This window comes from Vidua chalybeata, chromosome 8 (assembly GCF_026979565.1).
Source record: "Vidua chalybeata isolate OUT-0048 chromosome 8, bVidCha1 merged haplotype, whole genome shotgun sequence".
Classification (NCBI taxonomy): domain Eukaryota; kingdom Metazoa; phylum Chordata; class Aves; order Passeriformes; family Viduidae; genus Vidua; species Vidua chalybeata.
The window spans coordinates 7,688,004-7,714,348 of NC_071537.1; the positions used below are offsets into that span (position 1 = coordinate 7,688,004).

The following is a 26,345-nucleotide window of genomic DNA, read 5'->3' on the forward strand; positions in this document are numbered from 1 at the left end:
GTATCACACACTAATGTCTCATTTTCTATTGCATGCACCACAACATCTTATAAACAAAATTCAACAAGCCTCTCAGGAATTGTTTGAACTCCTTGATTTGTTGCTCTAGGATGAAATATACAATTAAACTTTGAAAATACTGTGGCCTCTCAGTGCCCATATTTCCACAACATTCACAATTTGGAGGAAGTCTTGCAGTTAATTTGACTCCTTTCTGCACCATTCTGAACAAAAAAACCTACTTCCTGAAAAAGCAGCTCCGTGAAGAGAAATAATGTGTTCTATGCAGGGTTTTCCTTCCTTAACTGCATCAATTCTGACTATGCCACATAGCAGCACATTCCTTGTTTTGTAAATATTTATCTAGTGGCTGACACATTTTCAGCAGTGGAAGTAAGATTTATGACTTTTAACTGTCTCTGGATCTATTAGACACATATAATGCAACCTCGATGCAATTAATAGTAGGAGTCATACATTAGGTCATGAGAACACCTAATTCTCCTACTCTTATAAACTTTTCTGCAGTCCAATTGGTTAGAAAAAACATACAATCTGGCAAACTGAAAAAACTAGAATTTCCCCAGTTTCCATCTACAGAAATTATAACTAGTATTTCAGTGGGACTTTGGTTTCTTCTTGTAATTTCTTCTTTATAGGGGACAATTTTAGGGGGAAATTTGCATTCTCAGGCATCCAAAGTGAGTCGAGCTCCCCTAATCCTGAATGTAGGAAGACAGTTAAACTAGAGGTGAGCTAATGGACAGTCAATGCAACAACTTTAAAATGGAGACAAAGTAAAATAATTTATTAGAATTCTAAAACCACAATAGTGAAGTGGGACTGGTAGAAACTGTTCCAAAGGGAGTAATTCAGAAACCAAGAGTAGATGTCAACTTCACCACAATCACACACATTATAAAACCACAGAAACACAGAGCCCTCAGAGAATACTTGGAGCTAACAAGGAATAACATTGCTATGCAAAGCTCACTAATTAACTGCAACCTACACTCAAGTGTAATTTATAAAGAAGATGCTTAGCCTTGTGAGCAGTGAGTCAAAGGAAAAGTTGCAAACAGTTTATATAATGAAAGGCTTTGTGTAAAACTGCTCTCTTCTTTCTTTGTGCTTACTGCACCAAAACTAAATCTTCTCAGAATTTATTGCATGCTAACAAGAAAATTATTATTTTTAGTTAAATCCCACAGTTGCAAGCAAACTCCCAAGAGAGCTAATTGCACTTTTAAATGAATATACAACATTTGAATATTAGCAGGAACAGTAAATTAACCTCATATTGCTGTTTAATCTATTTTTCAGAGAAATTCAAATCTTCCCTTTCATAATATTTTGCTTACTAGGTCAATAACAGCACATAAGAAAAAAATATTAAGTGTCGTTTTTCTTTAGTGTGGGAATTTGCAGCCTATCCATTGTGTTTACTTTGGCATTCTCTGACAGAATTTATTTTTCATGAACAATGCAAACTAGACTTTAAACTGCTGGTGATAATTTTAAAATAAATTTGCAAATTCAACAGTGTTTTGAGTTCATACCACACAGATCTTTGTTTTGTCCCTTTCTTTAGTACCAAATGAACCTTCTCCTTATCCTTTAAAAGGAGGCAACCTATTGATTTCCAGTTTAGTATTGGGATTAGGAGAAATTATTTCTACACAATGAGGTCTGGAGAGGGTATGGAGACAATGGCAGCCCCCTCCCTCTGAATCTTCCTAACACATCAATGTATTATTCTAAACATGATAAAGAAATTGTCCTAAATTTGTCCCAGAAGAGGGACTTTGTGTATTAGGAAACAATCTAAACAATTACATGATGTTTCTATTAACAATAAAGAATGCTGAAGTCCTTCCAGGTTGCAGATTTACTGATACTATTTGACAGTTTGTAAAATACACAACAGCTACCTAAGTTGCTTTTCTTTTCTCAGCATAAGCATAACAAATAACAAGGAGATAAAGTCAGAATCATATTCTTATTTCCAAATGCTGCTCTGACACATTCATCAATCCTGAAAAGTTTTTGTTTTCAGTGAAACTGAAACCTTTTTTTCTTTCCCAGGCTAAAGATTTTAAAGCCTTCAACATTTAACCACCCAAGTCAAACTCTACTGCAGATAATAGAGATTAAAACCACAGTGTTCACCTTACAGCAGCTCTGACTCTATTTGTGAACTCCCCACCAGCACCTGTTACAGAAAAAAGCCATCTAAAATGAAATCTTACTCTTTAAATCATTATGATTGCAGTTTGAGAGGCAAAGGCAGGCAAAAGAAGATCAAGAAGTTTCAGAGACCCTCTGTCACACCTGATAACACATTTAGGATGTATCGCACTGAGTAAATGCAGCTGGACAGATAGATATGAATGAAAAAAATATTTTCTTTTCTAAGTGCCACTGAAAACACCTGGATAGTTCATGGCAGAATTTCATTAGAGGTTCTGACAGCTAAATGATTGTTTAATCCAAGATAGATTTTTTTAAGTGAATAAATTTGTCTACAATTGCTTAAACTGTATTTGAGGTATCTCAAATTTACATCACCACATTGGCTCAGGATGTACTTTATTTAAATTAAGATATGCTCAGCAGGATGTCACCTTGCAGAAGTTCTAAACTCTGAAATGTAATAAAAATCTTGCTGCCAAACAGTAAAAAAAGCTATTTCTCATCTATACCTCAAGCCAGTCAGGCAAAATCAGTCATATCAATAATCTATCAAGCATTATTAGATTTGAAGGCATCTTGTGCAGTATTTTAATAGGAATCAGGGAAAAGAAAGCAAAAAGGAAAAACGGTGGTAAAATAAATAACTATAGCAATCATTTTGCCAACATCATTTTGTGGTTGTTTTTGTTTCAGTCACATTTTCAACATTAACTCATCAAAGAGTGGACAGACAAAATGTGTTTCAAGGTTGCAGTAAATACAGTATCAGGGAAGAACTTCTGACACGGAATGATTTCTCTCCTTCATTAGCAAAAAATAGAAAAGAAGTGTCTTTCTAGTAAAAGATACATTCTCTGACCAGTTCCTATATTTACTTGGGAAAAAAACCACAAAAACCTCAAGTACATAACCTATGTTTGAATCTGCATTTTGCAGTGGAATGCTAAAAAGGATAATAGTATATTTTTGTCCACCTCCAGCTCTCAGATTCAGTTATAACATCAAGGCAATCCTTAACTGCTATTTCCTTTGAATAATCTCAAATATCTCTGCAGTAAAACAGCTTCATAAATCAAATACTAGTGTGATATAAGCTTTAATTATTATCCACAATTATCTTTCATTTTCCTGTAACTGTAAAATCATAAACTACTTAAAAATTTGAGGGTTTTATATGGACAAAGTGCTGCATGTTCTACAAAACTAAATACACACTCCCAATAATATCCCTTGGTAAGAACAACTGATTTGCTTGTAAATCATATTCTGCTAAGACATCCCATCTGAGTGTGCACTGCTGGGAAATATGCACTGCATATTTCTGAGCATTCTTACATTTCATATACTTTAACCACTGATGTTTAAACACAGCAAGCATTTGAATATTTAACTGCCAAAAAATTGAACCTGATCACCCATAGACAGGTAATTTCTCTTCCCTTCTCTTGTCCCACAGTTCAAAAAGGTAACATGGATCACTTTTCTAAGGAATATTCTAGTGGCAGCTTGCTGTATTTGCCAGAGGCATGGAAGAGTTTTCAGCTCTCTCTCTCCCCCCACCATTATTAGAGAAAGCTAATTAGCTCCTGCTAATTCCAGTGCTGCTGTGCAGGGAATTGCTAAATGTTTTACACACTAGGGCAGCTTCTCTGTCACCCTTTGATCCCACAAACCAGTTAAAAAGGAAACTGCCTTTTCTGGAGAAATTACATCTGTACTGGTGCATGGGGTGATGCACTATCTGTTGCTGGACCCTGCCTTTGCCTGTGTTGAATTTCAGGATTAACTCTTATCACAGCTGAAAGCAAGACACAAAATCAGTGTTCCAGCCATTCTTTTGAGCAAATACTATCTTCCAAGTAAATAGAAACTTTTAGCATTTAAATCTGGTAAGGGAGACCTGGGGAGCTGCTGTGTGATTTGTTTCAAATCTTAAGGTTTTTTTAAACCTTAACATGTTACACATGACTTATACCAGTCTTAGCACCATTTAGCACATTTCTTTGAAGGCATAAACTTTCTTCTCTTTGGATAAAATCCTAGAAGAGATTTCTCAAAGCCAATTTGTTTCACATAAGCACCAATTACAGTTCCTCAAGTTACCTGAAGTGTATACTTCTGTATTTCGTCCAAAACAAATTCCACTTCTTTTGAGGTTGTTAATGAGGCAAGATTCCCACTCAAATTGTAGCAATACAGTTTGGCATTGTCGTAGCTTTCCCGACTGGAATTAATGTGGAGGCAGGCATCTCCAATGTGATTCCATCTTTCTCCACACAGGTGAGCTGGTGCAAAAAGCATACAATTAAAGCTGATTCGAAAAAAAACTTTGAAAAAACACAAGGGAGTCTGAATTTTATCTTCCTGAGATCATAAATCAAAATGCATCCCACACTCAATTTCCCTTCTCACATCACGTAAATTCTGAAATACCAAGTGTCATTGCACAGAATACTGTATTGTTATAGAAAGAAGCTTCTAAGAACTTAAAAAATAATTATAAGATATATGCTAAGTTTCAGCATAATATTTTTATGCCGCTATTTCTTCCTTGTATTCAGAATTGAGCACAACTAAATATTAAGATTACGTACATAAATAATAGTTTTAACAACTCATTTTATTTAAGTGTTATGTAAATTTCAAAATCTGATAACTGTCCTAGAATTAAGAAATCTCAACTTTACACTGTCCTTGTTTTATCACACCTTTGCATTCATATTTGCCTAAATACCAATGCAATCCAAATGACTGAAAATTCAGATAACATCTCAGAAAATACTTCTCTTCAGTATTTTACAGCATTACTCAGACTCAGATAACTATTAAAAGATAAGTAAGAGCAACAGTTATAGTCAATCTACAAAGATGACATACAGTTTTGAACTGCAGAGAATAAGTTAGGTTATTTAATGAATCATCTCTGTAAAAAAAAAGTATTCATTAACTTCATCTGGATATAAAGATCAAATGGAAAAGGTTCTGATATCTAACTCCATATATGTAGTTATGACGACAAAATAAATACTATTTCAGAATGTAAACAGTCATCTTCTGAGAATATTTCATATTAGCATTTTAATATTCACTGTTTTCACAGTAGTACCAACATTAGGCAATCAAGAAACTAGATCTTGGGCCCTATCTGCCCAGGAAAATTGAAGTATAATCGAATTATAACTTTTAAGGTAAAACCCCAGCTAGCAAAAGTAACAATGTCAGTGATCATGGAACAGAAGAAGCCCCAGAATGGCCATTCAGCTCTGCACTCAGTGCTCCCCGAGGGCCAGAGCTCATCTGTGGCCTGTGCAGAGGCAGACATCATTACACCTTCACCAATGCCATTATCTGCCCTAACTCGATTAAAGGTAGCACTGACACCCCAATCAGGGCTGTGATCACAGCTGGGTGCACCTGGACAGGCACACACAGGCAGGAGGAGCGAGCACGAATAAAACAAACGCACGTCTGCTCATGAACAAGCATTCTCTGGCAAGGACAGAGGAGATTTTCTGTGATTTGAAACCTGCTGTGAGCAGCAGCGTGCCCTTACCGGGCAGTGCCTGGCACTCCTGCTGCCGCTGGTCCCACTGGCAGTTCAGGTGCAGGGAGCAGCTCTTGCAGCTCGTCAGTTTATTGCAGATCTGCTCGTTCCTCACGTGACATTTCGTGTAGTTTTTAACCGACTGTAAAAACAAACAGACAAAGCAGCATCTCAAGCAGACATCTATTAAAAGAACAAAAGTCAAAATGAAAATACAGAGCAGGTAGATCCCTCCCAGAAAGTCGTGGCCACCTAAAAGTAGGCTGAATTCAAGCTCCTTATCTAGAATCCTTTACCAGATGCAGAATGCAACAGTGGAGCACAAATCACCCCACTTATTCTATACAACTATGCATGTCAAATTGAAGAGGCCAATTCCCTGTACAGAGAGCAGGAAGAGCTTAAAAAACTGAACTACATATTTATTTCTTAGATAGTTTAGGGTTATACTTTCACTAAATTATTTCATCCAATGCAGGTTAAAGCAAGAAAAATAGTCATACAGAACTTAAAAAATGGCACAACATGCAAAATAATTACATATAACTGACTGAAGGTGCAATAATATGCTCCACAAACGACATAAAACCAGGGATAACTTTATTCCTTTGGTACCTTAGTATACAAGAAAAGCAGTAAACACTGAAGGAATTATTACCTGGGGGCTTTTATTGGATGTGGTCAGTTTAGTTTTTTTCCTGAAAACTGAGCTCTTCCAAGTTAGACATTTTGAATACAAATCTTCCCTCTGCATAGTACTTTTAATTAAGATGTTGTATTGATACCTTATTTAATGAACTGCCCTAAATCCTCAGCCAATTCATCAGCTCACCTATAAGGCTGTCTCTACCAACTTAATTTCAAGGTAATAATTAAAAGTAAGTCCTCATGCAAGACAGCTTAATACTCACAGAGCAGCTGAGATTGGAAGGGACCTCTGGGAGTCCCTCTTGTCAAACCCTAACAAGTCTTGTCTCTCTTAAATAACAAAACATTAAAATAATACATGGCAGCAATAATGGATTGCACTTGGATAGCAAATGCATTATTTATTGAAAATGTTGGTTACTTTCCTTTCTACTAGTCTCCAGGAATATGACTAAACAACTTATAAAGGGACTGCATGACAATAAGTTACACAGTGGTTGGTACTGCAATATGGCAGTGATAGGGCAGGGGGGGAGAAAAGCTGTCTCCTTTTATTTCTGTTTTTTTTAAGTCCTGAAATAATGCATTTGTGAAAGTGAATTCTCAATCTCACACAGAACCAGCTTCATTCCCGCTGAACAACACTGCTGTTGAGGCATTTTATTTTATTTTTATTCTTTGCCTTTAATGGATCAGATGCCTACCACTAAGTTTGTTTTCAGAGGTCCTGACTTTTTTCTGTTCTATGGCAAAGGCTACTGTGAAGCAGAAAGAACCAGAGAAGCAGGTCTATGTGCAGGCATCTGCACCACAACATGAAACAGAGCCAAAGGCAATGCCAGCAAGTAACAGACTTGTTACTATCTAGGCCAAAAATGCACACAACAGTAAAGCACAAAAAAAATCTTTGGTATAAACTCACATTTAGTTTCACTCAGTCATGAAACATACTCACAAAACTTCCTGAGAGATGATTTAAAGTGAATTTTAGAGCACAAGTAACCACCATCTGCTCATTCACAATAGGTGAATTAATGCTCACTTTTAACATTTAATTTTGACATACCCTTAAGCATTCTGATTTCTTTTTTAAATTATATACTCTTCAGTGGTACTACATACAGATTACAATTTTCCACCTATGCTGAGATATTTGTTCTATTACTTTCTGATCATGAAGCTTGTTGTGTGCTGGTTATTTAATGTTTAAAATAAAATTCAAAGTACTAGTGACTGTTCTATAATAATATTCTTTGTTGTATTCCCTTATTCCCAGCATTTATTTCCCTTAAATCCAATTTAAACATTGCTTGCCTGAAAATCTCATTAGTTCAATGTAGATGTGAATCCAATAGGTAATTCATATTATCACGATATTAAGGTTATAACTTAAACTACCAAACCCAATGAAATTCAGAAAGATGACAGTCCATCTGTTACAGAACTTCTATATTGCTGTAGGATATTTATAATGTTTACACACCAAAGCATGAGTAAATCATGTTATGTATAAAGCCTCCCTCGTGTCTGATTTACTTAGGTTTTTTTAAGTACTGATCCTGATATGGTAGTATATAGACAGACTTATGAACTGCAGTGATTTTCTGAATATTTACTGGAGAATGAAAATACTACAGTAGTTTATCTTAGAATTTCAGAAATCACTATTAAATTATGTACCTCTCTCCTCCTCTCAGATTTTTTCAGGTTAACAGTATAACCTTGTCTAGAGTTTGCCTAGTGTAAATGTAAATTATTAATTTATAGATTCACTATTATTTCCCTGAAGCTACTCCCAAAACTTGCTATTGGGTACTTCTTACTCATAAATTTTCTTTGTTTCCTCCAAGATAAATTTTATTCTATTCATATTTCCTTCTACTACTTTATACATTGCCTCTTGACTATTCTTTAATTCCTCAAATGTAGGCAGATTGCCATGATTACTATTATGGGTATTACTGTATCATCCAACTCCCATTGTGAAAGAAGGAGCTTTCTGGAAGCGATGCAAACATTACAAAAAAAACAGGGATTCTTGTCTTTAAGGCACTGTGTAAAATTATTTAACAATGTAAGACTGTAGGTCTCTTTGAAGCCTCCTCTAGTATCCCATTTCCTTGGCAAAATGCTCTTTATCATTCCCTTCATGGATTTGACAATGTTTATTTTATGTTGCCACACTCAGATAAAGAACTCTTAAATCACACACCAGTCTGGGCTGTACTTAGGTAACTGTCATCAGCTGGGGCACTATTGTATTGCACATGTGGGGACCAACACAAGAAATTCAGAGACTGCTCCTGGCAGTAAGAGCATGGCTGGTCTCAAAGACTTTGCTTTCATGGAGGAGCTTACTCTTCCATGGTACTACTGCATGAAAAATGACATCTTGTAAAGGTGCAGCAATTGAAAATGAAATTAATCACTCCCACAAAGCCTTTCCTTTTTTTTTCGTTTTTTGTTAGACTTGCTTCCCTTATAAAATACAGTCAATTTTCTGCACAATGTGATCAGCAGCAAGGGAGTATCATTTTCATAGGATGCAAGATAAAGCATCTTATGTGCAGAGAGGGTGAATACAGTTTCATAAACATATTAAGCAGATCCAGATCAACCAGGCATTGCAAGCCTCTGCTTGAAATGACATCAGATATGAGTGTGATATACATGATCTATATGATCTATACCTTGATGATGCATGAATCTGCACAGGAGGGGAATACAGTATCCTGTTAATGTGCTGGCTCACATCAGAGGGTGATCAAGGCAGGTGAATGTGCATCATCAATGCATTAGCACTACTCATGAAGTCCATCTGTCCAACTAGACAGATGAGTTATTTCAGGGAAATGTTCATATTTTACAGGCCTTCCAATCAGCAGAGTAGCCACGCTTTGCAGTATCTGCTTTGCAGATATCCGTGACCATGAGGCCAATGCCAAACTGGTTGACAGCACATCTTTAGTAAACTGGCCAATTTCCTTGAGGCAACAGCAGCAGATCATAAAACATTATTGTCATTCTCATCAGGATTTCTATGATCTAAGTCATAAATCAAGGCCTTTGTACAGCTGCAAAGGCTCCTTGTGATGTTCCTAAGTCTACAGCTTGTTATCCCATATTACCATCACAGTGCTGTCACAACATTTTCGTTTGTGGGCCTAGTCCAGAAGTAGCAGTCTATGAAAATGGATAATCAGCCTGATTCATTCTGGTTTTCCACATGGTGCCATTCTGTTGATGCTATTTTGGTGGGTTTTATCGAAGCTGCAAAATTCTGTTTCCATCATCTCACGGCCAATAAACTAGTTTTACAACAGCCACCTTCCATTTATGACAGCACCTCTTTCCAGAAATAATTTTGATGAATTTTTGCTACCCCATTCTTCAGTAACTACACTAACAGCCTTTGCTATCCACTTCAAACCCTAAATAAAAGACAGGAAATGATACAGAGCAGACTAGAGCATCGTCTACTAATTAAGCTGACAATCTTAGCCATGAAAGGTTGTCAAAGAAGGACACTGAACCAAGAAGGTTGTGCTAAAATATCTAGTGCTACACATTTATTAGAGATCATTTATTAGGAATGAAGATGGTCTGCTCCTTAGCAACTATTCCTTGTTCAAGAGCTGAAAACCACGGTTTGAAAATTAGCACCTAATGGAGAACAATGTGTCAGGAAAAGAAGGGCCCTTGAAGATCACAAAGGAAACTAACCATTAGTGCCTGGAATGTGAAATCCCTCTGACAGACTTATAACATGACTACTAATGAATTTGTGTCTGCATTGCTTTTATAAGTAGTGACTAGCTACAAATGCCAGTGATTAGAGCTGGCTGTGCTCACTCTGAATGGGCAAGATTTGAGTCACAATCAATCCAATTCACACCTTAATTTGTCTGGAGAACAAGATTGATTTGCATCAGGTTCAAGACAGAGACCAAGATACTGTTACTAATGAAAGTGTGTCAAGAAAGGATTTTGAACTCAAGTACAGTCAGGTGTCTGTGGATAGCTGAAAAATGTAAGGAAGCAAAATTTATAATGCTAAAACACTATTATAAGCTTGAGAAAAATCAAATTAACAAACAAGAGATGCAGCAGCTGGTGAACAACAACATAAAGTATAAAACATGGCACTAGGCAATATTAAAAAGAGAAAACTATAAACTTGCATGAATCTATATGATCTGATGGCTTGTAGTTAAAAAGACCAGAACCAAATTATCACAAGCCAGTGGACCTCATGGTTACAGAAGCTCCTATTCCTTTAATGAGATGACAAGTGACTCCATGACAAAGAAAACCATTTCTGTGATGATCAATGATCAGAAGACCGTGACTAATGAGACTGGCCTGGTCCTGTTTGAAGGAGAAAAACCAAACAGCACCCTTGATGGGATTCCATGGTTTCTGCCTGTCTACTGTACAACACATATGTACAAATCCAAGTTAATAATGACTCTGTGACTTTTTGAATGTCATTAATTAAGGGATAATAGTATTTGTCTTTAGAAATATATAGTAGGCAACACAACCCTGAAGAAAACTTGCTTTACCCTGAAATAGATTTTTTTTGCTGCAGTCCATCTCTGCCTTCTGCAAGAATTTTAGCTCAAAAGCCTGGAAAACAAGTTTGTTTGTATTGAAAACAAGCAACTACTAATCTACTAGACCTAGAAAAGGAGAAGTACTGCTAACATGCTGAGATTTGCAAGGACTCACCATGCTGCAGTTGCTGTTTGCTGAAATGCACTTCTTGTCGTCGCACCACTGGCAGCCGTTGGTGTTGGCGGTGCAGCTGGCGCAATCCGCGTACCGGTAACATCTGTCGTCTGCAGCAGCTGCCACACAAATCAAACAGAAACGTCCCACACAAGGAGAATAACGCCACCTCTCTGACACTTCCTCAGAGCTTTTCCTGTTACAGCCTTCATTTGAACTCTAGCCATTCATAAGGGTTTAAGTTACTGTAGGAAATTAATTCTTTTCGGTTAATAGGATTTACTCCTTTAAAAATTCCTTCAGTAACGATTTTATTTGAAGGTTCATAAGTCTCATATGAACTCACAGAATATTCACCAATTTACAGCATGCAAGCTCTCTTAGCACAATGCAAAAATTAAGTGTATGAAAAATTTTTTTCAAGTATTTTTCCTTCACTCTTTTAACATGGAAAAAAGATTTTCTTCGAACGTAGGATTCCATAAAAATATTAGAGGGCTATGCAAGATGATGAGATAAAAGTAAATAAAACAATCTAAGACAGATATGAGCAACACAATGACATTTTAAATCTTTGTACATTAGTTTATAAGCTTAATAATGACTGGTAAGTTAAAGCTCTGTCCTTTAGCTACAAAAAGTATTTCAAAAAGAATTAATGTTATATTCTTAATAATGGGACTTGGACTAAAACTTAGGTTATGTAAAATCATTTAGGATACAAATTATTACTTCTATTTAAAGGAGGCAAGGTTTTAAAAATCACCATGATGCAAAATAGGAGAATTTGTATCATCTCCTATACTGATTACTGTGTTCAATTCCTGTTTGGTTTGGCTTTATTTTCAGGTGCATGCAAGCTTAAGAGATTCTTTTGCAAGGGAAGTCTTGTCATCCAAGAATCGATCTTTTGAAAATCACTAAAATTTCTGCTTATCCTTTAATATTGACCATCAGCAGTTTCTCAGATGCTACTCTCAACCAGGTAACAACTGAGCCAAGTAATGTAAAAGAATATATGAAAAATCGGCTTTTGGCAAAAAATTACCATCTGATACTGGAAGAATTTGACAGCACTGAAACAGTGCTGTTCACACAAATTCTTCAGTACTGGAATTACACAGACCTCATCTCTTCCAAGTTGAGCTGTATTTTATTTCCACTGCAGCACCTGTACTTGAGAAACTGCTCTAACTTTATTTTCCTTCAGCCTGTCTGTGCTTTGTTTTGTTTGGCTTTTATAAACATCTGTTGCTATGATCAGCTTTTTATAAAATCCACTTTTGTCTGTATTGCTTTTGAATATAATGCCACAAGGTTTTTTTCTTTTTCTATATAGATGAAGCGTTCTAGATTGTAGATCTCTAACAGTTCTGAAACTACAAAAGCCATTTTCCAGAAAACTGTACCTGGATAATGTTTTTGTTATATCACGTACCATTTTTTTTCCTGAGTTTGAGAGTTTATAGCCAGTCTAGAAACAAGTAAAAGCTATCAGAAAAACAGAATGTCTTGAAGTACTGATTAATAACAGTGCTAGTAACTTTTCAACAATCATTAAACACAGACTGGCAGTTTAATTGTATGGCAGTTTGTACACACAGAACACAGCCAAAGTTTGGGAAGCAATTTTACACTGTGCTGAAAGGAAAGATGCACAGAAAAAATAGCAGGTGCATGTAGTAGGGATAAATATTCTGTTCATGTGACATATAAGAACAACACTTTCACAAGCAATTTATTTGTGACAAACTGAAATGCTTAGGAATAGGTTGGAACAGTTATTCATAACAGTAAATTGCTGTTTCAAACAATACAGTCATCACAATGCCACAGAGAAATTCATATGACAAACTTGAACCCATCTGACACACTGCAAAGGGCTTGTTTTGCCTCAGGTTTTTTCCCAGCTGTGCCTGTACTATATTGTTCTGTACAAATGCTTCTGTTTCATAGGTAATCTGCTTCAAGCAGTGATGGTTTCCTCTCTTACTGGGCACATGCAGGTATGGGAGTGCCATATGCTCATAACATCAGGTATCACTTGCAGTGCCCATTTGTGCTCTCACTGTTCTGCTCTGCCTTAGCACCTTAAACTTGTGCTCTTTTGCATCTACTTCTTCGCATGTAAAATACAAAAGGATTCCACAACTGATTTTTTTTTTTTTTAATAACTAGATCTCTTGCATTGGGTATTCTCAGGGGGGAACACTCTTAACATTCCAGTGACCACTTCCACGTGGTTGCTTCTTTGGGGATTGCCCACCCCCATCTCCTACATTGCATTACAAACCTGACTGGAATTCACTTACCTGTTTTCTTGGGACATTTTGCTCTAAGGATATTATTAGCATGTCCAGATTCCCAAGATTCACAATGTTTCTTGTTCCACAGACACCTTATTCCTGGACGAGCATTTTTGCACAGCTCTTCATCTCTGAATGCTTCACAGTTGGGAGGCTTGTACACGAGGATGTCATTCAATAGAACACTTGAAAAACCCCCAAATATATACATGGAACTATCGGGAAAAAGCAAGGAAATTTAACTGTTATTGTAGTCCCATTTTCTTGATTTCTTATCTGTCTTGATGCACAATTAAAAACAATTATCATTAAAATAAAATCTTATTCTTTCTCTGATAAAGACTCTATCAGTGGTTCCTTTATTGATTACTTTTTCAATTTATTTCTCCATGGAAGTTGAGAGCAACAAAAAAATTACTGAAAGCTCCTTGTTTTGTATGGATTAGGGAGTGGCCTATCCAAATGTCTGGAAAAAAGAATGAAGAGCTTTGGAAGAATGCACTCATTTTTGCAGTTAAATATTGAGAACAAAGCATGAAATACTGGCCTGCTGAAAACAAGAACATTCTTTTCAAGACAGGCAGCAACAATTGGCAAGATGGATATTTCTTTTTGGTAACATTTCTGGTGGAGTAGATGCTGACACAGGAACCAAAAGACTAAACCTGAATCCTCACCCTTCTCATTAAAACTAGGAACTAACTGTCTCAGGTAAAAGACAGTAATAGAAAACCTCTATATCTGTTGTATGATATACTCCTAAAACAGAATTAATCACAGAGTTACCAATAGCAGAAATCTGGAGAATGTCTTGTATTGCACTGTTTTGGTACCAAAAACCCTATGAAAAATACCCTTAAATTCTTTAAAAAAAAAAAAAAAAGGCATTGTTAATGTAGTTCATAGAAAGTGACAATTCTCAAAGTATCAGACAAGGCTTAGATGGCATAATGCATAAATCATAATGAAAAAACTATCAGATGCTGAATTCATTAATTCCAAGCAATTTTGTCTTAATAAATAAATCTGTTCATTGATTAATGTCAAGTGCTCTGTGTACATACTTACAATTTAGTGCTATTTTTGTGAAAAGCAGTCACACTCTTATTTGTAGCATTACTCATTATCTCATTTCTGACCTATACAGGATCCTTATATAGAGGATCCATAAGTTGTCCACAAATACTTCAGTACTGACTTTATTAGAGTGATGAATAATGTAGAAGAGGTACAATGATCTACAGTACTGCAACTTCAGATACTAGGCCAGTTGGCAACCAGCAAAACAAAAGCTGAGACAATTTAACAACATACATTTCTTTAAACCTGACTATTGTTTTCTACAACTTTTCCAACTTAATATCATCTAGTTGCTGACAGGCTTTTCCTTCTTCAGGTGGTAAAGATAACTGTATCAGTATAATCAAAATCTCTTCTTTTTCCCCACAAATTTTAGTTACATGGTTATTTTATGATTGTAGAAAAAAGAAGAATTATAGCATACTGCAAAGAGAAAAAGATTTCTCCCATCACACCTAAGTGAGGGCTATAGTTGGTATAAAATATGAAATTCAGTGTAGCCCTCAATACTGAGAAAACACCTCAGTCCCCTGGAACATTCACCTAAAACACCACTGAACAGATCCCCAGCAGACAGGGGATTAGCTGTACTGATTACCTGATAGCACTACTTTCCTTTTTAATAAGTTACATCAGTTCTGTTATTGAACCATACTTCACTTAAGTGTGATTTCTGCTACAGGTTTCTCCTTCAGAAAAATGGCAAGGAAAATTTAAGAGACACTTCATTTACCCATTGCTGACAACAGCAGTGTGACCAAATCTGTTGACATCTCGATGCAGATTAGGTTTTGGTAAAATCTTCCATTCATCACAAGCTGAAAGACAAAACACCAAGCACATATCAAATAATTTGAAAAGTTTTCAGCAAAATACATGTCAAGTATATTTTAACCACTCAAGGATAAATCAACTCAACTCCTGTAAGATGCATTTGTGAGTAGATGCTTCAAGAACCTGTCAGCAGCACTGATCTATCCTAACATTTATCAAGACCACAGGACATTCACAGAAGAGTCACTTTATTACATGTACAGTCATCTGCCTTCACAGCCAGTTTCAACACCCACAGGAACAAGCCCTGGCCATTGTTTCTATCAAGGGATCAGTAATATTGCCCTCATGTCTACACACTCCCAAATTAGCTAAAGGGTTTCAATTTATAAGTATTTAATGGAATATCTATGGCAGTGAACTTAGTTCTTTTCTTAAGTGTTTAAAGATAAACTATCACTCCTCCAGATATGCAACCCATCTCATTATTGTCTTACTTTTGGTATCTTGATTAAGTATACTACTAATTACTTTCCACATACTTGAGGGGAATGCTGAATCAGGATCTCCAGATCAAAGTAATTATTCAAGCACATTTCTTTTCAAACTGTTGTACACAAATGTGGTTTCAGTGTGGTTTAATTTTTCTTTCCTGAGGAGAGTTTTAGTTCTTTAGAACAATTAGTCCTTTCTTCATTACTTCCTACTTAAACTTTACTGACTTCATATATTCAAATCCCACAGTAATAGAAATAGGGAGCACCTACAGATTGAAACTTCAAAGAAAGTACAGCGTTTTTGTACTTTAATTTGGGTAGAGGCATCTCTCAGTGGTCAGGTCATAACACCTCACTCCTCAGCTTAAAAAACCAGAAATGGGTAAATCCAGGAGGAACAGTCTTCCAAGATGGTTTCATTCCCACTGTCAGAACAGCTCAACTCCACCAGGGCTGCTGTTCTGGCACTTCTAGTGCAGAAAATTATTGACAGCAGAAAATTATTGCCAGCAGCACCTTGTGCAGTCAGCATCCTGTTAGCAAAGCACACTGGAACACCTCGGTGCAAGGTCACACGAGGATGGACTCGGCACACAGGAGGGGATAGCACGGCACAGCTATGGCAGCAACGCCACTAAATCAGCTCGTGCTTTCACCAGATCACAGCCTGAGCCCATAAAGAGAGCCAGTGTGAGACCATGGCTGTGATAAATAAATTAATTACACCTCTTTATAAATTGAAACAAAAAATAAAAGCAAATTTTTACCAGAGTAAAGCAGATGGCTCAAACAGCAGTAATTTTGACATAGGTGGTGGACTCAATGGAATTAGCAGTGTGAAGAAAGTATAGTAAGTTTCATGCACAGTCTTATGGGAGCAATACACCCAAAATTCTTCTTTCTCAACTCCTACCTTCTATCACTATCATTGTTAACATTATATTACGACAACACTATGGAATTATTAATACATTTCATCTTTCACAATTGTTCTTTTCTTATTTTCTCTATTTAAATAGAGTGGTGAAAGTATGCACAATCCCAGAGGGATGTTCCTGAAACAGTTTCAACCAAAAGCAAGCATTTTAACAATTGACCAGCAATATCTGTTACACTTTAAAATCAAGTTCTTGCTGCTTTTAAGTCACTGCACATTAACAGAAACAGCATGCATGAGCTTGTGTGCCTTTGATGGTAAAGGAAACAGTTTAGGAAACCCACACTAAATTTCCATCTGATTTTAAAACACACACTACATTTTCATCTGATCTTGGGAAGCGTTGACATTAATTTTCTTATTTTTACAAACATATACATTATGAACATAAATATGTAGTCTTTCCTGTACTTAGAAATTTATTTTAGAAAAAGTGGGATTTAACACCAAGGGAAGACCATAAAACCATAATAAAGGCTGATTTTCAGATGATGAACCCCTGAGGGCTGGAGATATAATAATTCCTTTATTACTGATGGTATTTTTCAAACTGGCAGGTCTTTTCAATAGAGTACAAGAAAAAAAAGAGGGAGGGAAGCTTATTACAAATAGCCTCCCCTCTTATCTCCTCCTAGATTTCTCAATGACTACTGAACACTGAACAGAGCACTGTGCAAGAGAAATACTTTTGCTCAGCTTTCAATTCCTGATGTGAGTTTCTCTGTACAGTTGATTAATACAAAATACAGATAGCTTGCCAACTGATTCCTGGTGTTTTTCAGTAAAGAATCAAATAGAATTCATCCCTGCCCATCATCTTCAAACTCCTTTTGAACAACTCTAAGCATTCAAATTTCCAGACTTCGCTGTACCATTCCAAGAAAAAAAATGACAAATGGCAAATGTAATATTTACAACATGATTTATCAATATTACAGCATTCTGTCTGTTGTTTGTATTATATTAAGCCTAATAATGATGGTAAACTCTGTGCAGTAAAGAATATTTTCCTCCATAAAATGTTATGCCCTCAAGGCATTTTACTGATAGAAAGTGGAAGATACTTGTATCTGTTCTATCTGTAACCAGGTACAGCACATAGCACATGGAAGCACATTCTGCTTTTAATAGAACCAGTTACTAAGCAGATGAAGAAACAATACTATTCATTCTAAACTTATTCGCAGAATTTTTAGCCACTGAAAAGTACAAAGAGAAATAAAGGGGTTATTTTCTTTCTATTACAAAGGCTTCTGCTTTAAGAATAAGCTGTACCACATTATAACATTAAAAGAAAAGGTTTTATCCTCCTCCCCGGTGTAGATTAAATGGTTACCATATGATACAGAAGTGGCTCTGACAGAGAATTGCCAGTCACACACATTTCTGTGATTAAATACCAGAGAAATGCACTGGATTTGAAGCAATCCAGGTGATGCTGGCTGAGAAAATCCCCACTTAAACTTTGCACAGGGTATTGCTCTCCAGAGCCCTCACTCCAGCAGGTCAAGCCTCAGCACATCTCATCTACAACCTACTGGCCACACTGCATTACTGATATCAGAAAGGATGACCTGGACATTCCACAGGAAAGCTGTCAATGCTGCAACAGTATTCATACACTACTAGAAGGTTTCCCAGAGTGATTTTATACAAACAGAAAACAACCAAACAGAAAACAACCAAATAATTTCTAATCAACGTTGTGGTGTCAGTAAAATACTTGAACACAGAACCTGATTTTAAAAATTTAACTAATTAGGATTATCACAACGTGACTGAACAGAGGAAAAAAAATAATAGAAAAAATAGTATTGTTAAAAATAAGAAGCAAAAGTTTTTAGGACAGTCTTTAAAAAAGAGGCAACCAATGTTCCATACTTCCAGAATCACATTTATATTTTGGCACATTTAGTGACAACCTGTTACTGCATTCAAAGCTTTGTTTTAAGAGAAGGCATATGAAACCACTACTTTATGCTTAGATTTATCAAATCATTTCTACATTTCAAACTATTTAAATAGATTTGAAATGCCAATGTATTTATTCTGCTCAATAACACTCTGCCACAATGTAGTGCAGCCTTATGTGCTACACAGAATCCAATGCCAGCTCATGCTTCTATTTTCTCTTTACATATTTTTAATAATTATTAAGTTCATTTTTCTTTTGTAAAAGTAGTAATACTGGTTCACAACATGTGGACACCATTATACTTCTGTCTGGTTCTCATTTATGACTCTGGACAACTAAACACTGAACATAAACAGCTAAAACATCATGGAAGTTATGTACAGGAGAAAGCTTATTTTCTGAGTCTTTCCACACTTCATAAATATTTTTCTTTAATCAGATAATAAAAATCTCCTTACTCTCAGGAAAACACAATGGCAAGTATGTTCATAACAGCATGAATCGAATTTAAACTCTAGAACTAACATCTACAACAGAGACTATACACATAACAGTGACTCCCCAAGCAGTATAAAGAAATCAACAACCTCATGCTTTGCTATTAAAGGAAGCAATTAGTGCATTATATTATTATGGCTTTGCTCTTCTAATAGCACAGCAATATGGAGGTAATTGCTCTTACAGACTGCACCAAAACTGCATTTATAACTTAAGTGCTTAGGAACGCATAAAACTTAATCTTTCACAGGCACTGATTTACATTTTCTTTGTGATGGCGCATTGATATCCATTTGTAACTCCAGAAACAGGGAGAACTGCAAAAATAGATGTGTTCATATTGGGAAAAAAAATTCACAGATATTTAAACTACTTCATTTTGTTAATGGCAAAGACTAGAGGTGAAACAATTTACTTTACAAGCAAACAATTTATGAATAAACAATTCATTTTTATTACAAAATACAAGCAATATATTTGATTACAAGTGGAACTAAAGTCAATCTCATGAAATAATTTAGAAGTTTTTTTCAAAATAGGAGAATGTTTTTAAGCTTTGTTTGAATACCCTAGAAGAAACTTAATACTTCACATGCAATATTGTCTTTCATAAGCAATTGAATTTGCATACTATTTAATCCATAATAATAAACTGAAATCCTGATAGTAACAAAAGAAATATTGTGGAGTATATTATTAGTGTAAACATATGGGTTATTGCACTTCTCCCACAGATCCAAACAATGCAGAACTCCAACCACCACTAAGAGAAAGCACAGAAACAGCTGCCATGTTCCCAGGATTTCAGATTTGGCTTTTACAGAGATTCCCTGTCAATAATTCTCTGCACATATCAAGGGTAGCCAGACACCTTAGCAACTGTCAAATGTGGAACAAAAGGACTGAGACTGAATACTTCATAAACTCAAACTTAAGGAACTTTGGCATGCAGAGATATATTTACTAACTGCACCATTTTGGCCAGAAACTAAAATAAATATCCTTAGTCTTTAGAAAAGCATTTATTTAATTGTATTTTAATACTGGTCTCAGCAGTTAGAGTCTGTTTTAAACTCTGATTCTTGTGCATCTACTTATCTATTTTTATCTGCAACTATTGCATGTGAATACTCATAAAATATAATCTAAATTACTTTTCTAAGATCTGATAGGAAAAGAAATGTAAGTTTTAAGCATATGGGGGCCCTTGTAAAGAAAAGCCATAACCAACATCATTTAGAAAACTGCAGGTCAACCTCAGCATTCAAGACTGTCCCCATTGCCAAGCTTCCTCTTTCAGATTAATGAAGCAATAACAGCACAGTTAGAAAATACCTGACCTCTACAAAAATAACCCTCTGTGGATCTTTAAAGGCCTTCCAGAGCAACCCAGGGGCAACCTGGTAGTAAAAAAATCAAAGCAGAACAGAAGTATACCAATGCCAGATTTCTAAAGCTCTTTTTTTTTTTTTTTGTTAATGCAGCAGTCTTCTTATCATGTATTTACTGCTGTATAAGTAAATACATCAAGCAATATTAAACTATGAAAATTACAGCACCATAGCAGCTTTTATAATGCCTCACCATCTCTGTGTCTTCACCTTTAACAAATATGCAGTAGGTATTTCAAATTACTGAGCTCTTGACTCATAGCACATTTAAATGTCTAAAACTTGTTACAGACTAAGCTCAGAATTTACAGAGCAAAGACTGACTCAGAAAAGCTGAGGGGGGAAAGGTAACTCTGTCCTAAGCTTGGTAAAATGAATTGCTCTCTGGAGATACTTATCTCTGTGCCTGGACTAGAGGAGGAGTGTGGATTTCCAAACTGCATTAGAAACCAACCTTTCAGAAAGCTAAGCTTGACTGAGATGAAGCCACATGAACAGTTATTCCACATTAATACGAAAAGCAGAGTTTTCATGGGTAATAAAAAGCCGAAGCAATCTATCCAGAGGACTATGTCACATATAATAAGAGAGATAATCAAAAGTACTCTCTAGCCCAACTTGAACATAAATAGCATAGGCTCTATCTCCAGGATTCAGCTGGTTTCTAGACAGCACCCATTTTTTACAAGACAAGGCTAACACTCCATCACTTGCAAGGTATCTAGGAAATGTGATGCTGATAGCATCATATATTTTTTTTCTTCCAAGCATTGTTCAAAAACTCACGATACAAAGTAAATAAGATTCTGAAATATATCTATTGCATAATTATTTAATTCTTTCATAAAATATTTCAAGTTTTCTGGAAAATATGTTTTTATCAAATGCGTGCTGTGAGATTTGTTTCTAAGTTGATAAAATTAATATTACAGAAGAATAGGCTGAATCAAATCAATCTCCATATAGTCCATTTTTAAAGATTAATTACTACATCCAAAGAGTGATTACTACATCCACTTCTTTTGTACTTTATCAGTTTTGTAATACATGGAGAATGTGACTTGCAAGAGAATACAAATACCAAATTAAATATAACCAACTAGACAAACCAAAATATCGTTCTACTTAAGAAAAAACTAGTATAAAGCATTTTCATGATGATAAAAAACTACCGGGGTGTGAAAGTCAGAAAGTTACATTAATTCAGATCTTATGACTCACACTATTGATCTGTAAGTGCATATTTACAAATAAATGTAGACCAATAAATAATACTATGCTTCAAAATGAGAAAGGACCTCTGTTTCATTAAAAATTAAATCCACATGTAAACTGAAATGAGAACAAAATCAATAGCTCACACCATCAGATGCCTGTAAGAAGCTAGGGAATATGCAATATAGGGTTAGAGTAAAAAAATTCATCTGTTTTGCTAAGGTATTATTTGCACACCCATTTAAACTAGCAGGAAATGACCCATACATGTTCCATGTATTGAAATTAGTCATTATTTTTGTATTAAAGCAAAGGCATTGCATTGATATCTACAGTGAATGCCATAAAAAGCCATTAACTAGTCCTGAAAGAAGGATCATGTCTCAGCCTTTTCTACCACTGTAGGCAGCTGATAAATGCTTGCCAAAAGTAGATCCAGGCAATATCCACAGGCTATTCTCTCCAGGAGCATGCATGAGTTCATTTCCCAGGCTGCTCTAACACATTTCCCTTTTTTTGGCTCCCAGGACAAGAGACTGTGCTTTTTGGCCCCAATATGTGCTGTGTGATTATATTTAAAGCCCAAATACAGGTTATATGTTTATATTTAAAGCTTATGCATAAAATAAGGACATGAACATCAGGGAAGGGGAAAATTATTTATGGTAAGAACAGCAGTGGCACAAGATAGGAAAAAGATTATGGACTCATTAAATTCTCTTCTATTTATAGCCTCCACAATCCTATAGGGAGGCTTTTCCATAAGTGTACAGCTCAAAGGGTTGGAACCACTCACTAGAATGAAAGCTGACACCCACCTAGTCTTGTCTTATCACAGTTTTCCTCCCAACTGTATTCTTATCATATATTTACAAACACCAATCTTTTTTGCTCTCAGCCACACTCTTTTGAAATTATATATCCTTATATCCACATCCTTTTATCATCTCCTAAAGGCTCCTCATGCTTCACTTAGCCCTAATACCACTTGCCATGTAGAGCCTTTTTACAGTTTGTCTTCCTCAAAAGTGCGTTGCCAAAATACTACAAAAATATCCAGGGCCTTGAAAATGGCATGGATGCTGCAATGCCTTGCCCCACAAATCAAAATCTGTAGACAAAATGGAAAAAAAATCTGTAAAATTTATAAATAACTTGAAGGTGTTTGGGATCAAAACTATAAAGAATCACATTAGCTGGACTAGAGAAAGCAAAATTGTGGTATTTAAAACTATAGTGAGAAAAAGCCAGTACAATACATACCTATATCATATGAAAGAAAGTCAGCAGAAAAACACTTTGCACCATTGCTCAGGGAAGTATCATTATGAGTGTTTCCACCAAAAATGAGCATAGCTCCATTGATTAAGACAGCTGAATGAAGGTATCTTGCAAAGCCACTCTCTTTCAAAATAGTCCTACAAAACATAAGAATAAATACATACTAACACATGAAAAACTGTATATGGGCATCAAGGAAATTTATACATGAAAGCAACAGAAAACAAGAAAAATAGTAAACTATAGCTATTACTCAGTAAATACAATGACAGTTAATCAGATTGTTTCTAGGATAATCCATTTTCTCATGGTACAAAAAAATATATTTATTTAAAATATCACACTTCTAGTTAAAATAAAACAGTTTGCCAAATAATATACCTGAAATTAATTTTAATATGTTTACATTCTTCAGAAATGATTGCTGATATGGTAAATTTTACTCAAAACTGAATGAAAACTCATTCATAGCATTAATTCCTATTCTTATATATCCTCAGCCATGTTAGCTTTTTTCTCAAGAAATGCAATTAAAAATTCTTTAGAAGGCTAAAATAATCTTTATACCATCCTTAAAACTGCAAAAGGAAATTTTTTTTTCCTAATTAATTGAACACTCAGACCCGAAAAAGAAATGGCAGAAGGCATTCTAGGTACATTAAAAACACTTGCACTGCTTCATAAACTTATTCAGACTGGTGAACTCAAACATAGCAAATTTCAATGCTAAAAAAATAAAACTGTCCAGGCAATTGAGGCTTTGATCTCTGTCTTTATTCGCTTTAGCCTCTGTGTGTGTGGTCTGCTTTGTGCCAGAGCAATGGCACAGCCCCAACAGTAGCCAAGAGCTATCAATGCCACAGTTTGAAAGGGGCAGATGTGGGGCCAGTAGGAAGAATAGAATACAAACTTGATTCAATCCCAGCAAATAAATCTTACCAAGGAAGAGAGTAACCATCTGTGGGTTTTGCCAGATGAATTAGTTAAGCAGACCAGCTGTAGACATGTTTGTGAAGAGCTGATTAGATCACCAGTACAAAATACCTTTTACATTGTCCTAATAACCTTTTTTTTTTTCAGTAATCTAAGTTTACAAGTTTAGACTCTCACTTTCATTTATGTTACTACACACTGCTCAAATTTACAATTAAGCTGTTAGTCATTAGTTTCCTGTAAGAAACTGACTCAACAATCTTTCCTTATGATTGAATAATACTGTCTCTCTTGAACCACTCTCATATTTGTTCAGTATTTTTGCATCATCATTATGTTTGAGGGAAAAGATTTAAAGTACATCTCAGTTTTGTTACATAATAATATAAATCACCCAACAAACTTGAGATATTTTAAGTGATAAAGATTGCATGTTTAAATGAGTTGAAAGGAAAGCATCAAACCTGAATTCTCATATTATTATTGAAACAAATTCCCCCCAGCCCTGGAAAGTAACATCAAAGAAATATCAAAGACTAAATGAAAATAAATGAGCTTTTTTATTGCTTAAAAATGTGACAATTCCTTCAATCCACTTACATACCCATGCACGTGCTCCTGTTTTTGACCCCTTTTTTTTTCCCTTTCTTATTAAGTAACTTGCTTTTCTCTTGTACATTTCTGATTAACATACTTTGAAAACAGAGCACCACGTAAGTGCCTTTTTCTAACCACAAATTGGCTTGATACAGTATAGTTATGGTACCATCAGATAAATGTGGTATTTGGGTTCAACTCATCAGTTAGTAACACGGAAAATCAGAATTACATGGAAGTAGAACAAGATATTTTTTCAGTTATTTTCAACTGGCAATGGAGGAATTCTGCTGCTATGACTTGAAAGAATGATAATATCCTAAGAACATGTTATCTTTGTCCATTCAGACTACAGGGACCTTTCTGTCTTTTGCTTCTCCAGTTTTCTACAGCCCCTATTGCCTAATTTACACTAATTGCTATACACTAGGCTCTGCCTTGATGATCTGCCTCGCAGCTGTCTACAAATAGTTGTGTTGCTCACTAAAGGCCTGAAGAGACATCCCCTGTTCTGGGGATAACTAAGGATTCTCCTCTACACAGTAGATATAAAAAAATCTCCTCTTTTTTGGGCTTCTCACTTTTCTACTTATGACCCTACTGTGTTGCCCTACTCCTAGTCCCTACCACAGTGTGTTTTTTTTTTCCTGTAATCTTTGCATATTGTGTGGTGAGTTTCATCCCTCAGAGTAACAGCAACTTTTCCTCAAGATTCAGCAGAACTGGAAGTTTGTTAATTTGGCCATGATTTTTACTATTCATTAGCATCACTAATGAGGGCAATCTAGAGAACTCTCCAACACATATCAACCCCATGCAAATTCTGTAAGAGTCTCAGCAGGTTTCCCCTGAATCCATTATTTATGCACATATTCGTGTATCTGCAAACATTAGTCCTGTTAACTATGCCAGTGCCAAGTGCTGCAGGCAGCAGCACCACTCTGGAATGGTAACAGAAACACCCAGAAGCCAGCAGGTGCTTCCACTGCTTCAGGCCATTGTCCAAGCCCAGCTCCATGTTGCACCCCAGCTGCGGCAGCAGGGCAGTAATGCAAAGCAATGCAGGTATTGCCAGCACTGTAATACCCCATTGTGCATTAGGAATACAGCTCGCACTAGGAATTAAAATATTGCCCTCTCACACTCCAAGAAACGTAAAGCTTCTTTAATTGATATTAAGAAATGAAAATGCAGATTTGTATTCCTCAATTTACTGAAGCCTATGAACCTCTGCCAGATCAGCCACAGAAATGGAATGAGTGCCAGAGACAAACAGTAAGGACCAGCACGGGCATGAGAGAGCCATCAAAATTCCAACTCTTCCCATACCACACCTATCCTGTGGACATTCAGTCTCTTACCTCACCGCGTGCTTTGAATGCTAATCATAAGGTGTCACAGATACAGTAAACAAAGATTTTATTACTACATGTCATTAATCCATCCTCTGAGCCCTCTTTCAGTCCCATAGTAAAATTCACTCCCAGTGTAAATCTCACAAAACAAAGACTTGAGTTCTCTACAAGCTGCAGAGAATGCTACATTAGTATAGAGTCAAATGAAGTATTCTTTATTAGTTTTTATATGAATAATGCATAAAAATATTTCAGCAATTATTATTATTTTATTGTCAAACAGACCATCAAAGGAAAGAATATCACTTTGTTCCAAAAATAGAATAAGAAAGCATTAAAATCCCAGGAACTCATAAATACATTAAAAGGAAAAAAAAAACTTCATGTATTAATGTTTCCAAATGCCATGAGTTAATGGTATTAATAACCTCAGTGAAACCAAATCCAGGT

The 26,345-nt window shown here is 35.8% G+C and overlaps 1 protein-coding gene across 4 annotated transcripts in view; it reads right to left on the reverse strand.

Annotated features, from left to right (window-relative positions):
* The window catches only part of ATRNL1 (attractin like 1), a 433,916-nt gene that overhangs the window by 333,519 nt on the left and 74,052 nt on the right, over positions 1-26,345 (reverse strand). For all 4 annotated transcript variants that reach the window (XM_053949025.1, XM_053949022.1, XM_053949023.1 and 1 more), the window contains exons 10-15: positions 22,993-23,147; positions 15,236-15,320; positions 13,429-13,637; positions 11,117-11,235; positions 5,747-5,879; positions 4,297-4,478 (exon numbers count right to left, since the gene is read on the reverse strand). In XM_053949025.1, coding sequence (XP_053805000.1) covers positions 4,297-4,478; positions 5,747-5,879; positions 11,117-11,235; positions 13,429-13,637; positions 15,236-15,320; positions 22,993-23,147 — 883 coding nt within the window. The remainder of the gene's footprint in view (positions 1-4,296; positions 4,479-5,746; positions 5,880-11,116; positions 11,236-13,428; positions 13,638-15,235; positions 15,321-22,992; positions 23,148-26,345) is intronic.